The sequence below is a fragment of the Lathamus discolor genome, chromosome 3 (genome assembly GCF_037157495.1).
Source record: "Lathamus discolor isolate bLatDis1 chromosome 3, bLatDis1.hap1, whole genome shotgun sequence".
Taxonomy (NCBI): domain Eukaryota; kingdom Metazoa; phylum Chordata; class Aves; order Psittaciformes; family Psittacidae; genus Lathamus; species Lathamus discolor.
In genome coordinates this window covers 138,787,493-138,803,680 of record NC_088886.1, presented here as the reverse complement: position 1 = coordinate 138,803,680, position 16,188 = coordinate 138,787,493, and the positions used below count along the sequence as shown (strand labels likewise).

Genomic DNA, 16,188 nt, shown 5'->3' with positions numbered 1-16,188 from the left:
CATCAGCCTGAAGTATGATTGTATTTTAATAGTTATGTTGTTTATATGCCACTGAATGTGTGGTATTTCTTCACATGAAAGCAAGAGTTGTTTCTTGTTGCCTGGATAAGGCACAACTAGCAGACATCTTAAACACAAAGTTTAAGTTGTGATGGGAGGCAGGAAGTTGATCTTACAGTTGTAGCAATGATGTGAGACCTAAGAGAGATCTGGCAGTGAGACAGACACCCCGTGAAAGTCATGTAATGCTTTATCCTCATATGAACCTGAATGCCTGCAGTTGCCTTTAATTTAAACTGCATTATAAGCTTCTAAAGGTCAAGCCTCTGGTCTTTATCATTCCTCAGTCCATTTTACTAGCTTGATAGTAGTTTGCTGAGTAGGGTAGTCCATGTGTAAGCTTAGTAATAATAATGAGGTATTGAGATGCACCAGTTATGGGTATCATATGGCAACATCAACAGTCTCTTTGAAAGAAGCATGACTTGGAGGAATAGAAAGTCCTGGCCTGAGTTAATAAATGGATTTTAGTAAAGGAGTAGTCTAATGCTGCAGGTGTTTCTGGTAATGAAGATTAGAAAGGCAGTTCAGAGGGAACTCAGAGCAGAGCAGCACCCTGGAACTGAACTTTACATTGTGTGTTAATGTTGTTTTAGTCAAAGCATGCTGGGGTAGAAGCCTTTTAAGACTATGTTGGTGGTGTATGTTGAGTAATTACTGGTGCTAATAGTATTTGTAGTGTACAGGAACATAGTGTGCTAGGCACTGTACTGCCGTAGAACAAGGAGATAGCCCCTAACACAAGAAACTTATGAATCAACAGTGTTGTGTCATGAGTTAATTTCTTTAATCTATATAAAGTTAGTTTCAAGGGTACTATCTCTTTATTAATAGAGAGCCTTTCAAGTACTCTTGCTAACCTGATAGCAGTCCTGATTTGCTATAATATCAGCATTTGTTTTTCAGAAATGATCTTGGGCTTAGTGGTTCCTTTGTACTGACAGCTTGGCCACAAAATGTAAAACTGTTGAGTGTTAAAGCCAAGACTGTTTGTGTGTAACGGTAATACCAAGAAACAACTGCAATCCAAATGAGCTGGTTTTCATTCTCCCCTATGATCTGGCTGGCTGTTGCACCTATTAATTTCCAAGTTTCATGCGGATAGTCTGAATTAATAACAAAGAAAGTGATTGATAAGGTTTCTCCAGCACCAGCTTTGATATGGACGTTAAAATACAATTGTGGGTTTAATAATTATTTTAATTTTGTTTTTAAATCAAATATTTTGATTTTAACTTGCTTTCTGTTGAATAAAAAATGCTTTGTGACTATTTTTTTTCTGTTTGTTTGGCATGACTAACTAATAGAGGATGGTGAAAAAAGGAATCCAAAGCCATAGCATGAAATCCTTGTATCTAGGCAGGATTTGTTTTTCTTTAGCCTCAGGATTAATGTCATAGGGCAGCGAGTGTGTGTGTGTGTATCAGAGTTTGTAATGATAACTGGAAATCAATGCAAATTTAGAAGAAAATTATTTGAGCTATGTGTGAACAGATGTAGTTGAGCTTGCTGTCTTAATAAGGCTGGCAGTTATGGAATACCAGGGCCCAGTTCTTTCTCAGCTCTATTGATAAATGATTGACTGTAAGTGGTTAACATACAGTATCTTTACAATGTATCAATTTGCTTTGAGTATGTGTGATAAAACAGGTTCACTCAGAGTAGAACAGGGACAGTAGTGTCATCCTACTAATGAATAAATGTTAGGTACTTACAGATGTGTTGCTTTAAACTTTTATAGTCTTCCTGTTCTAGAGAGCTGTTAATTCGTATAATGTTGAAAAGATAAGATTAAAGGCTGCACAAGAAAAGAGCAATTAATCTAGTGAAGGTTTGCTTTTAACTTTTATTTTCTTTAACAAGTAATTTAAGATAAAAAAACTTATATCTGAAAACAGTGGCTCAGTCTCATTTTTTCCCTTATTCCTTCACTCTAGAGTGACAGCTTGCCACTGAACCCTAAAAATAAACTCCGTAAGGTGAAGGTTAAGTGCTAGTAGCAAATCCTTCCCAATTTGCATTGACTTCCTGGTATGGAGGAGGCTGTATGATTCCTGGTTGGTTGTGTCTGTGGTGGGTTTATTGTGGGAGAGGGTTGTTTAGTTTTTTGGTTTTCCCTGGTTGCCTGAGTTTTTAGCAACTGTAAATGTTTCCAGATGGTAAGGATTAAAAGGTAAAAGTGAGTAATAAGTATATGAAAATTTCTTCTTCAGGAATTTAATGCAATGCAGCTTGAAAATTAAACACTTCCTTAAAATGTCAGAGTAAAGATGTTAAAGAACTATATTGGTTGTGCACCAAATACACTGACTTAAAATAGCTGTAACTCTTCACTGCAGTCTTTTTCATCTGAGATTTAGAAGTCTCCTTTACACTTGCTGCTGCATCCTTTCCCATTGACTTAGTCGCTTACACTTGCTACTGTTCCTCACTCCCTCTGTAAGTTCCGTTTCATTTAAACTGCTCTGCTTCAGTTTCTCTTCATTGAAAATAAACACTTGCTTCAGAGATTTATTTTGAAATGTCTTTACAGCGTATATTCCTCTTTCACTGCAGTCCTACATCCTGTCTTCAGTTCTATCAGTATTTAATGGTATATCTTTATATTGGCTTGACTTCCTGTCCACCCACGCTTTCACTGATCTCCTCCAGTCTTCTTTCTGATGTTTGAGTTCATTGAACTGCTCTAAGGTTACAGGTGGCTTGTTGGTGGTTAAATCTGAAGTATAATTCTTGTTTCATCCATCTTAATCTGTCTGTCACCTTTGGCACTTAACACTGTCCTGTCTGTTTTCTTGGTGTATGTGGTGTTTTAACTGGTGTTTTCCAATCATATGGTGGTGTTTTTCCATAGATTCCATCATTTCCACTCGGTTCTGTTCCCAAAGTTTGTTTTATGGTGTATAGGACTTATTTAAGTTATGAGTCTGCTATATCCTCTAGATTCTTGTATTTAACTACCTTTCACTACCTTTCATTTTAACCTCCTTCTTTTTGCATTCCTGTTTTTTTGCCAAGACCTCGTCTGTCCAGCGTCTGTATCTGAAGTTATTCCCAAAAGCTGCTTTGCTTCCCTCTGAATCTGACTCCTTTTTCCTTGGAGTTTGGGATTTTATGGAATTAAGTTCTAATGTTTCTTCATCTTGTGCCATCACAGCTTTACTAACTTCCCTCAGTCCTTCAGGCTTTATGAGAAATTTCTGGTGATTCTCCCATACCCGACAGTTTTCTCCCTCCTATTCATTATCAGTCATTTTTCCTTTTCCACTGTTTCTGAATGTGTTGCCCTCTAATAGGAGCACCTCAGTTCACTGTTTTTTTAAATACACGCTGTTTCAAGTCTCTTTCAATCTTGTATGTTGACCTTAAAGATATTCCTTTTCTTCCTACTGTGACATTTCCATCTTCTTTGTGTACATTTTAACTTCGTCTGTTTTGTGTGACCATTCTACACCTCCTGACTCCTGCGTCCTAATGCTCTAATAAAGAATGGTAAGTATGGAGGAGCTAGAAGTATCATTAGCTAATAACCCACGGTTATGACAAGATGAAGAAAGAGATACAAAAGAGATCTGAAAAGATATTTTCATTTCTTTATGATGTAAGAGAATGGCCTAAAAGGCTGTATGTTTCCCTCTAAGGAGCATCATCGAATCAACTAGGTTGGAAAAGACTGTTAAGATCATCAAGTCCAACTATTAGTCCAGGACTGCATTGAGTCATGTTACCCATTTGTTGGACGCCTTGAGAGGGGAGACAGTATTTTATATAGGACTCTTAAGGCTCTTCTATTGAATGTGCAGTTGATAGATGTGTAGTTTATTATTATGTATTTCAGTTCTCCATATGAAATTTAAAGCTGTCTACATAAAGGAAAAAAAACGACTCAGTTTTGCACTCGGTGTTTTAAGAGCCTTTCTGATATGAGTAACAGGAATAATTCAGTCATATAACACAAACAGGAAAAAAATAATACAAGAGGTTAGGTGCTCTAGAGCTTCCCCATATCTCATTAGCCAGAGTCAATGCTCAGGGTCCTATCAATAACCTAGAAACTATACATTACATGACTTTGTTTTCCTCTTTTTTTCTTTCTTTAATGCATCACTGCAGGACCACTTAGTCTAAGAATTGCCATAGAAACGTGGTATTTGGAAGCTTCAATGTATAAGGATATTACTTGATGTTTGTGGTTTAAAAAAAAAAAAAAATAGCCTTAGTGTTAAAATGGTTAGGAATAAGATTGAGCTAATTTTGGCTTCAGAGAAATCTGTGTGTTTGTTCTAATTTGGCCTAACAGTTTTAGTAGTAAGTGGGGGGAAAGGTATCTTCAGAGGGCAAGTCACCCTTTCCTGTTCTAGATATGTATCTTTATCACACAGTTTTTAACTGTGTGAGGTGAGTTGTCCTGGAAACGTGTGATGGGGGTGGTTCTTCCTACCTATGGGGATACCACTGCCAGCAGAGCTCTTGGAGTGCAGTTCTGATATCAGGCAATGCCTCTGGGAGTGATGTCAGAGCAAATATAAATGTAACCAAATTATTTGACCATTTCCAAGTAAACCAATGCTGTTTTATTGTGAAACTTCTGAAATCAAGTGTCAGAGGAAAAAGCAGTAATATAAACATAGAAATCTTGAATATGGATCAGATAGTTCAACAAATAGTATCAGAATATTTCTTGGAAACGTATCGTGTCAAAGGCGTTCAAGCTTTAACGTGTTAACTTCATTGAAGTTATTGCAAAAAAGAAATATGTCTGCCTCTAAACTGGTCTGTAAGAAAGCCACCTTCAAGACTGATATTCAGAAACAGTTATATATAATTGGAAGGGTAAGTTGTGGTTTTATACTTACTTGACTGAGAAGCAAATCTCAGATTTAATGGAAAGAGTCAACAACTTGAAACTTGGCTGATTCTCTTAATTTGTTAACTGACTAATGCAATAACAACTTTGTGTCCTTTTTCATTATAACATTGTACGAGAAGGCTGGACACTTAAATTATATTTGCCTGAAAAACTCTTTATAGGAATTTTCAGATAATATAATACTGACTTGCATTGGTGGACAGCTGCATTTTTTGAGTACAGTAGTTAGACTTATTCATGTGTGGTTTTCTGAAAGATTGATATAGTCATTAAGACATGGAGGAAAAGAACTTTTGTTAGTCTACCCAGAGTACTGATTTCTTTGGAAATAATATACAATTAAAATACTACTCCTCTTAGCTATATTGCTGTGTTCTTTCAAACCATTTTAGTAATTTGAGATTATATTTCATTTAAAGCAAGATCTATTTGCCTTTTGTTCGTGTACAGTTTTGAACAAAGAATTTGTAACTTGCAGAGCCCCCTCCGTCTGATGGCTATTAGAAGATTTAGTCAAGTCACATGAAAGCATGTATTGCAAATGCTTCACCATGTTTGCCTTTCCTCCAGATGGTAATTAGACCTTTTCTTCTTACGTACCAGTCACGAGCTGATTTGCTCTTTTTGTTTGTGGCTTTCAAATTTGCATTAGTTCACATAGCAGCTAGGATTAGAAGTTTATTAAGGGATAAAGATAGCTTTGCATCTCGGTATTGCTTTCAGTCAATATTGGCACAAAAAAATGTCTGAACAAAACCCCCACATGTAATGCTGCTTTCTTTCAGCAAATCCTGACTTTCTTACCCTGTTTCCCAGGAACTTTTTTTTCCAGAATAGACATTGTGTTCTCTTGTGATCTTGATCGGCTCTGAAATCATGGGACTGAAGAACTTGTTCTGTAATATGAAAATGAGTTATTTTTAAATCTGGTTTTTATTATGGCTAGCCAGCCAGCAAACCCAGTCCTGGGTATGTGGTAAGCATAAGCAGGAAGTTTATTATGACTTCTACAACTGTTATTAAAAATATACTATACAGTAAAGTAGGCAACATTTCACACACAGAATAAAAAAAGGACAATCTGACAAAGTGATACCACTGAAAACTACTGATTCTTTAGTAATATCCCAAAGAGAGAAATTGCAGTGGGATAGGATTAGAGAGATGTCTACAAACAAAATGGGGAATGTGAGATACCAGCTGTTAATTAGTGCAAAGCTAGACTTGAAAATATAAACTAGTTTTACTTAGAAAACAGCTTAGTTTTTAATAAAAAAATGTTATTTTTATATTACAACCATGTTTAAAATAGCTTCTCTATGTGTAATATTCTTTTTTTTTACCTAGATTTTTATAAACTATTGCATAATTCTCACTTTTGAGGCAAAACAAATAGTTTACTGTGTGTTGTAAGGTAGAATTTGGCTTTATGGAGAATCTCTTCATGGTACAGCAGCAATATGTGGAGCTGTAATAATGTGTCAGTTGTTAAGGCACACAACAGCTATTGTGTATTCAACGATAGTATAGCAAACTTTGGGCACTAGGACTTGCTCATGAGAAAACAGTATTGTGATGTGATGCGCTTGTTGTCTCAAGTGCCCTGGAATGTGTACTTTTTTGACAGAAGGGACATTAATATCTAATCCAAAATACTACATTTTATAACCACAAAATATTTATGGGCCATGTCGTATTTATGGATTATGCCAAAAATGCCCCTTCCATTAAGTAGACTGAATTTTCTGTAGCAGAAAATCAAGTTACCTATTGGAAAAATAAATTCCTGTGGCTTCTGGCTGAGCTATAATACATTGTTCTGGATTTGGTGAGGCACTGGAACAGGTTGCCCAAGGAAGTTGTGAATGCTCCATTCCCTGGCAGTGCTCAAGGCCAGGTTGAGAGTATTGGGTGACATGGTTTAGTATGTGGTGTTCCTGACTATGGCAGGGGGTTTGTAACTAGATGATCTTAAGGTCATTTCCAGCCCTAACTATTCTATGATTCTATGCAGTGTACAGGAATGACTTGCTTTCAGAAGCATGAGGTAGGGAGTAACATCTATTTAAATGCAATTAAGAAGACATTTGAGTCTGTTTATAAAAGGTTGGTTGGGTTGTGTTTTTTTTTTTTTACATACCGAGAAGTCGGAAATAGCAGTGACTTTATCATATTAGCTGTGACAGTGATTCATGCAGGGAATGTAAGAAGTTGCAGCCACAGTCACTGGTGAGGTATTTGCTTTCAATAACCTTAATAGTGTTATGTCCATTTGGTGCATTCCTACTGGATTCAGTAGTTATTAAAGGTGGGCAAAAATCATCATTAGCAAAGAAGTCTATAGCCTTCTTTGCTCTGTGGGGAAGAAAACTATTAAGATACGTTGTAGGACAGGTGTTCCTGAACAGTCTTGGTTTGTTCATTATCCGTCCTATGTCAGCTCTCAGTGATGAAATTTGGACAGATCTCAGAGGGAGCGTCTGTAAGATTTCATTATTTCAGAACATCCTCAGAGAATTACAAAAATTGCTAACCCAAAAGTTAGAGGACAAAGTCTCTGGGTTTTTAAGAGGTCCTAATGGAGTTTACTGGCTGCAGATAAGGGATGATAAGCCAGCTTTCTTTATCTGAGAAGAAACTAGTCTTGAGATGATTCAAAGTTCATAGAATGCCCTGTAAGAGATCATGCAGAACAGTTTGTCTTGAGGAATAGAGAAATAGCTGCATACTTTTGGCATTTCTGAAACTTCCTTGGTTTTGTAGGTCAGCCTGGGTGTGACTAAGAAATCCTGTGCTTGATTTCAGGTTCTAATTCTCAGAAAGGAGGCACAGTTACAGAGAATAGCAGGCTGGGAATTGTACCATTTTTGGTACGAAGCCCCCACTCTATTGATGCTTTTCCTAGATGCTGGTTGAGAGGACCCTTGTGAGGAACACTAGAAAAACATAACAAAAGATTTATTCTTACATGGGGCGTTACTGCAAACTTCTCCCAGTAACAAAGAGATTACTGTCATAATATCCTCAAGCCGTGCCAGGGTAAGTTTAGATTGGATATTAGGAAAAAATTCTTTACCAAAAGAGTGATCCAGTGTTGGAACAGGCTGCCCAGGGCAGCAGTGGAGTCACCATCCCTGGAAGTGTTTAAAAATTGTGCAGATGAGGCCCTTAGTGACATGGTTTAGTGGTGGCCTTGGCAGTCCTTGAGTAGAGGTTGGACATGATCATGGTTGATCTTTCAAAGAAGAGTAACAGTTAGGTCTCAGTGTTCCAAAAGAGGTCCAAATAAGCAAACTCAGTCCCTAGGTTCACTCACAAAATATATTATGATCCTACCTGGATCTGAGACTTCAAAATTACTCTGATTTGAATTGTTTTTTATATAACAACACTGCTACTTGGACACAGTTTCAAACACACCCTCAGAGTGGTCTGATGTAGTTAATAGGTTTACTTGGATAGCAAATACAAACCTTTTCAGAACATTCAGCAAGTCTGTCATAACCTGATGCTTTGGTACATGCTGGGAATATTTTGAGAACTCCATCACAACTGCGCACCTAGACTGAATGGTAGGTTAATTATTTTGAAGTCTCTAGTTGTAATGGAATGCTGTTGTTCTATGAACATTCATGTGAATAATATGTACCAAAGTACAAAACACAACTGTGTTGCCTTCAGCTGGGGTGAATTAGGTTTTATTCTCTTTGTTAGATAACTTGAATGAGTTAATATTCTTTTATGCTGGATCAGTAAATTACATGTACCTGTCAAAAAACTTTCCTTTGAAGGAGCCTTTTTGGAATCCTGTTGCTAGGAAAGCTTCCATACTGCTGTTTTTCCAAGCAGCAATCTTATTGTTTATAAGAAGTAATTTATTTTTAGTTTTGTTTGGTTTTATTTCATGCTGATAACTGAGAACCTTCTCTCTCCCAGTGAAAGAATGTCTTCACAGTAGCTCAGCTTATTCTGGCAGCACTGTGGGTGATTAAGAGCTTGCAGAGAATTAATTATCTTCATAGACTTCCTCCTGCCCTCAGTCGAGACTAGTTAGAGAATTAGTTGAAGAAGGTGCTTCAGTGTGATTATCCAATAGCTTTAAAATACAAATAGCAAATGAAGCTTTCTGAGTATCAGTAGTGACTACTATACCTTTTTCATGGTAAGCTTACAGCTGTCCATGACAAATCAACATACAGAGCTGGTTTACTGCTCTTTTGAGTGGTTTGCTGATTTCTTGATGTGTAGAAAAATATCTTGTGACTAATGCATAGGGCAAGAATTGGGAGGAGCTACTTCTACTGTTTATTTTATTGCACACTTCCTTGTTAGTTTTCCAGAATTATGCTTTTGGAAAATTGGGTGCCAAAGCCTTGTTACAAGGTTTAGCTTGCATATAAAACAAATTGCAGTGCCAAACAAGGCAATCTAGAAGTGCCAGCTTTGTCCCCCTTCCTTCCAAGACTGTTGATGTTAGAGGAGCCAGTCTGTCTGATGTCCTGTAGCCACATGTGTCTGTCCAGAGGATTTCTGGTCAGTGCTGTGGAAAGGAAAAAACAGAGAGAGGGAAATACATTATAGGTTGGGGCCTGGAGATGTTAACTCCACTGAAAGGCTAGTGGTGTCAGTTTATTGATAAAACAAGGCACTTTTTTTCTCTTACCTGTATCCTGATTATTATGGCCGCTGTGGACAGTACCTTTCTACGTTGTTGTTGGACTCTCTGCTGGCTAAAATTTGTGGTGATGGATCTTTTGTCTTGCACCATCTTTCCTTGCCAGGGAAGTGTATTGTAATCTAATGTAAGTAAAGGACACAAGATGTTTAAAATTCCAAGCAGTATCATAAAGAAAAATTCTGTAATTCTTTCATTTTGGTACATCTGTTATCTCATGAGGTTAGAAAGATGTTAACACTTGTACAAGTAACATGTCAGGAACTGCTGCAAGTTCAGAGGAGCTGTAGCTCTCTGAATTTTGTTTCAAAACCTTTTTTTTTTTTTTGAACTGAAATTGTACTTGCCTTGTATGTAAGACCCACAGGACACATAGCGTCCTTACTGACTGTTGCAGCAGTCTAACTAAACTCAAAGGACTTCACATGAGGAGCAACAGCTGAAGGTAGTTTGTTAGGAAAGACTGAAAGTGTTTACTCTACTTGGACTTTTAACAAAATCACCAAGTAGGAAGTGAATCCAAACTGACCTTATTTTACTTTTTGGTAGTTTCCTAACAGCTGTAAAATTGATATCAATACACATCTCTTTCAGGAGCCTTTTTCATATTTCAGTGATGTATTTTGGGCTCTGTTATGGTTTTCATCTTGTTACCAGTATGGAAAACTTTTTTTAACAAGTCTATGGCTGAGCTTCATTGTTAGAATCTGTATGTTATCTGTAACCAAAGGCTTTACTTTCCAGCTCACTAAGATCTCCTTGTATAATAAGATACTGGATTTGTTTGGTTTTAGTTTAAAATGTTGTGTGTAAAAACATTTCTTGGAATATGGTGTCTTTAATTGTGTCATGCTGGAATTGCCTCTGCTGATCATGAAGAATTGAATAATAATCATTTGTTATGTAGGGTGCTGACTCAAACAGATGAGTTCAATTCAGATGACAGAGCTTGGTACAAAACCCAGCTGTTGACTCCGCTCCTCTTTCCACAAGTTGCCTTCTCTGTAGCTGGGATGGCTGACCCATGAAGCAATTCTTTTAACATCCACAGTTTATAGCCTCATTTATCCAAGTAAACCAATGCTGCCTTTAAGTTGTTTTAATGCACAGGGTTGGCAGCTCTAACAGCTTAGGAGCTGCTTCCTGTATAGATCATGAGTGCTAGTATGGTTGTGGCGGTCTTTAGAGAAGAGTGAATGCGTGGTAGAATGTTTGAGGTGCCTGTATTGGTGGATATATATTCTCTGCTTCTGGTTTACAGTGAGCCTTAAAATCTTTGTAGCAGTTTGCCAGCAGTTGCAGAGTAGTTGCAGACAACAGCTGGCAAGATACCTTTGCTATGGCTCCAAAAGATTCATCTCACACTAAGGCAATTTTCTCTAAGAGTTTTGGTAATTACATCTGGAGAAAAGACATTAAGAAACATTAAACCTGATGTTATTCTCTGGGTTTTCCATTTCACTGAGATTGGAAGAAAACCAATTCTAAATCATTTACCATTTTTGAAAAGGTACCTGGTGAACATGGGAATAGGAGCCAAGAAATCACTGGCCAGGGCTGGTTCTGTTGAACAACTCTGGTGTTACATAAGTAGCTATTTTAACAAGGCTACCAGGTAGGCTGCTTGATAGGGAAGAAAGAGACAAGGCTTTGATTTGGGCAGTGGCATTATTGGGAAGGCTGCCAATTTTCCTTGGTTTCCCTTCTTTCCCTTTTAGGATAACACCTTGCTGAGCTCACAAGATAACACTAAGGCTTATGGGCTTGGTTTAATTCTCACTGCAGTCAGAAAACTAACATTGATAGCAGTAGGTGAAAGAGCCTTGTTTTAATAGGTTAGGGTCTAGAATAATCTCAACTTGAGGCTTTTTGTTTATTTATATTTAGATAACTACTGTGTAAACTTTAGCTTTCTGGGTTTAAAACAGGATAGTTTTCCCAAAAAGTGGTCCAGATAGCTGAATTTAATTCTATTTTTGTTTTTGATTATGCTTTTGTACCCTTTCTTTGGAGTTACTTTATAAAGAGCTAAAAATAGAATACAGATATCTTCTATCTAATGAGCTCATGGACCAGATGCTTCTCTTGGCTTTTTTTCTGCTATAGCAGGATTGAATTTCTTACACTACAGCAACTGTAAAGTCCTTACACTGCATTTAAAACAAAATGAAAAAAGGGTGACCTTTTGCTAGGACTCTGTATTACTAAGCCTTTTCACCATCTTTCGGCAAAAGCCAGTTTAATCCTTTAACACTTGTAATACAGTGTCTGCTCAGAATTGTCTATTGTGAGCTATCTGTATTCTCAGTGATTATAATGCCCTGCATCTCCACAATGCCGGCTCTTTGCCCCTTGTATCATCTTTGTACAGCCTAGCTGTTATCTTCCTTGCTGATAGCATATCGCCAGTGGTACCAGTTAAGAGCTGAAAACGCTTCCAGCGTAATGGAAAGTTCTACTTTCACCAGAATGACTCACTAATGAATTAACCTCTGCGATATTCTGCCTGGGACAGAGTTTTCCTATGCCAACTTAAGAAAAGCTTACGGGAAGATGCTATTATATAGCAAAAGAGAAATGGATTTGAAGTGTTTTATCTCAGCTTGGATGGAGCCTTGGGTGGCATGGTTTAGTGTGTGGTGTCTCTGCTCATGGCAGGGGGGTTGGAACTAGATGATCTTAAGGTCCTTTCCAACCCTAACTATTCTATGATTCTATTTGCTGTGTGAGAATTATGTTTTCTAGTACTATCAATCTGCCTGAAAGAAGCTTGGAAACCAACTGGGAAATAGGTATTTTGGGAAGGGTTACTTCTCTGACTGAACATCCTTTGCTATAGGAGAAAAAAGGCAACACCACAAGAAGAAAGGACTTTTAATAAAAAAGTATGTGATGGCAAGCAGCATAGGAGGCAGTATCTTTTCCTCCCAGCAGGCCACAAGCTTTCGGCTTTAAGTCGGTCACTGTTCAAATGTAGCTACCAACTGGCCACTTGAGAGGCAAGAAAGAAAATTGATTTAGTTTTGGGTGGCAGTTGTGAGGGCTGTTGGGACCATGAAGAGCCAAGGGGAGGCTGCACTGCAGAATGTTCTTCATGTGTCTGTCAGACATTGCTGAAAGCGAGTGGCTGGGGTATGGTTTCACTGTGGCAGCCTCGTCTGGATGGAGAGTCTGTAACTCACAACTTCAGCAGATTTGTCCTGTGGGCTTCAAGAACTCTTGTGATCTCCTTATAGCACCGGGGGCGTGATTTGCTTGTTGTCAAGGAATCTGCCAGATCTGCAAGATTAAATTTGGTGTATCTGTAGCAGACTTTAACCAAGCAGAGTGAGTCTGTACACGAAGTTAAATGTGATGGATGTAAATTTCTCCAGTGAAGAGCTAGAAGAAGGCCTGGGAGCTAGAAAGAAGCTCCAGAATGAGATTTAGCTCTCAGTAATTTCTGAGCTAGAGCTTTTGCTGCAGAAATCCTTCACCTTTCAGGATAGGGAAGAAATAAAAGATTTGGGGAGAATCTTCATAGCTAAAAGAGATGCTTAAATAGCTAGCAATGTTGTTTGGACTTCTGCCTATTGATCTGTTAACATTTGGGCATTTCAGGTTTGACAGCTGTTTACTGAAATAGCAAAATGCAGATATTTGTAATCTCCAGTGGTGCTACTTCATTGATTTCCCCTCAGATGTGCAGGGGTGACTTGTGCTTTTTGCTCCAATGTGTTCATGCGAAATGCAGAAAGTCAGGCTTGTTACCCAATTCTCTTTTTGGCTGCTTAGCTCAGCCTGCCATCTGTCTCCGAGAAAAAAAACAGGTGCTGAGCTATGAGAGACTTTGCAACCATGCAGAGTAAGGTGGTGGTTACAGTGCAGAAGGAATATTGCGTTGTGTAAAAGATGGTCTTGGACAACAGTCTGTGGTTGTATCAATGTTTCTTGTCAGAGGAGAAGTGCCACTGAAAGGGGACTGTAGCACCATTAAGGACAAAATTCCATCTTAAAAGTTCCTGACTCTGAATGGGAGGCGGGATGACACTGACACAGTAGTGCTGCTCCGTATTTCAACTCATTATCTGTTAACCTTGATTGACTATAGTGTGTGTTTATCGACTGATGTGTGAACTCCTCTCATTCAGCATCATGTTTTGCTGGGCTATGTTTATTAGTTTTCTTTTATATTTTCCCTTTCCTCCCCTACTATTTTTTTAATAGAAGCTATAAAAGCACAGTAGCATAGGGACAATGCTGGCAACTTGGTACTCGAGACTGCAAGCAAAAAGAAAGGGATGGCGAAGACTAATTTCATTATGAAAATGAGCGTGCTAAGTAAAATACGGGTTCAAACCATGTGTTTGCTTGGGAAAATTTATGATCTAAATTTGACACAGACTATAGCAAGCAACCGAGGAACTGCCATATGGAGGAATCGCAGCTTTGCATTATTAAGATCATACAGTTAAAGCTTAATTTATGAATTTGTACTGAGCAGTGTCTGCAATTCAGCAGCAGAAAAAAATATGTTTCTTGGGGAGACGTGAGGGAGAAAAGGGTGGTGAGATTTTTTGAGTAGATGTTGTATGTGAAGAAGGAATAGGTTTGGAAAAGCTGTCTATAGCAGGGAGAGGAATAAATCCAGGTGTAAACAAAGCTAGCTTGTTACTTGAAGATAAAGTGACTGGTGGCATTGACTAAATCAGATGCTTTCAGCATCTAACAAAACAAATGAGCTGTCTAAGGAAGGTCAAAATATGGCTAACCTTTTGTTGTTTAAAAACATAAAAATAAACCCTAGAAATGAACATAATTGTCATCTGCAGCTCTTTTCACAGCATAGAGGAGATGCCAGCAACACTTTGGCATTTTGCGTTACGCTCTGTTTTTCTGCCCCAAATTAAAATTTAAGTGTGAAAACGGAGATCACCCAGAATCCAAGCTCTGTTGTTTCTCAAGGAAGCAAGATGCTACCATGCTACTCGTGGCATGTTTCCTCTGCATCAGTAGCTAGAAGTGTCTCCTACAGGCTGATTCCTAGCAGGGTCTGTTCACTCTCAGGGGACTGTAGCTGCCAGATCTCAGCCCTATTATGCACTCCTCAAAATCACTCCACTTACCACCTTTGCTCTATAGCTGTAAGTGGGTGAAACCCATTTGAGGGTGACCTGGAAAGCTTTAGCTATCCATACAGGAGAAGCTAATAAATAATTTATTAGCTATCCATACAGGATTAGCTAATAAAAAGTATGTTCAGCTTCCAAATCTCCGCAAGGATCCTTCCTGAATTGATTGCTGTGTTTTTCTTCTGACATCAACTCTGTGATAAGCAAAGCACTGTCTCTGGTAATAGCGGAAGATGGCAGGTATTAAACGGAAACCTGAAGAGGCAAAAAGGGAAAGTAACAAAGTTAGTTGAGACTGTATGTCCAAAATAAAGGAGGTCCAGCTGCTTTTTTTTAATTGAAAATAAACCTCCCCCACACTGCAGTAAAGCACAGGGTGAACAATGAGGAGAATATCTTACAGAAGGGAAAAAGAATGATAGGGAGAAAAAATAACCCAGGGTGCAGAAAGTAGCCAATTGGTATCCCACAATCCTGGTCAGTATTGACACTTTGAATATTTCATGTGGTAACACAGAGATAACATGGTATTAGATAAGCTCCCATGTCTCTTATCAGTTCTGCTGTGTTATTGTATGTAAAATCCCAGGCTGTTTTTCATACAGATGGAATATATGTGAACAGCTCTTCACCTGTGCAGAAAATAGTCACAAGTTCTTCTGTGTTCACAGGTTTTGGATGCAGTCAGAGTCTAGGAATTATGAAGAAGAAGAGACACCTTCTCTGCACTGGGGATTGGATCCCGTGTTTTTTGCATTTGCAAGACTGTATATTAAAGATATTAAAGAAATGAGAGAATCTAAACAAGTGCCAGGTATGTACTTGTATGTGCTGATTATGATGCATACAGAATTCTAATTGATTTATGTTGTGCTCTTTATTGAGGGATTGCAGAATGCTTCATGAACACCACTAATGTTCCATGCCCCAAGGCTAAGTGACGTTAATAACTTTAACAGTTCTGGGAACAACAGGTTGCATGTGAAATATACGTGAAAATAAAATGTTCATTCTAATGGCTTTTCTTCCTCTCGTATATACATATATATAGATAGATAGGTAGATACAGAACATCTCTTACGTTAAGGTAATGTTGTATTTCATCTGTGTGGTAATGCTTGTTATTTTCTGATAACATTAATGCTAAAAGTGCTGGTCCTTTCTGGTCATCTGTGTTATGTCTTTCCACTGTCTGTACAACATTGGAGAAGGATTTTATGCATCTTCTCATTGTTGCAAAATCTTGAGTTGATGGCTGAGTGTATGTGGTTTTGCTTTTTCCTCTGAATATTAAGGTATTGTAAAACAGGTACAGGTTTTGAGGTTTTGTCTACTTAATTTCCAGATATGACAGACACTTGACATCTTCATGTATTTGAACAACCTTATTGTAAATTCTGGCATCTGTGCTGAATCTTACACCACACCTTTCATTTCCTAACCGTTGCTGGAAATCGTATGCTTTGCAGTCT

At 38.0% G+C, this 16,188-nt stretch overlaps 1 protein-coding gene across 4 annotated transcripts in view; it reads left to right on the top strand.

Annotated features, from left to right (window-relative positions):
- Positions 1-16,188, top strand: part of STN1 (STN1 subunit of CST complex) — a 43,663-nt gene that overhangs the window by 938 nt on the left and 26,537 nt on the right. For 2 of the 4 annotated variants that reach the window (XM_065672189.1, XM_065672186.1), the window contains exons 1-2: positions 5,449-5,503; positions 15,388-15,530. In XM_065672189.1, the coding sequence (XP_065528261.1) occupies positions 5,472-5,503; positions 15,388-15,530 (175 nt within the window). In that variant the 5' untranslated portion in view covers positions 5,449-5,471. Of the gene's footprint in view, positions 1-5,448; positions 5,504-15,387; positions 15,531-16,188 lie in introns of those variants that run through there. The other 2 variants (XM_065672188.1, XM_065672187.1) reach the window with 1 other exon arrangement.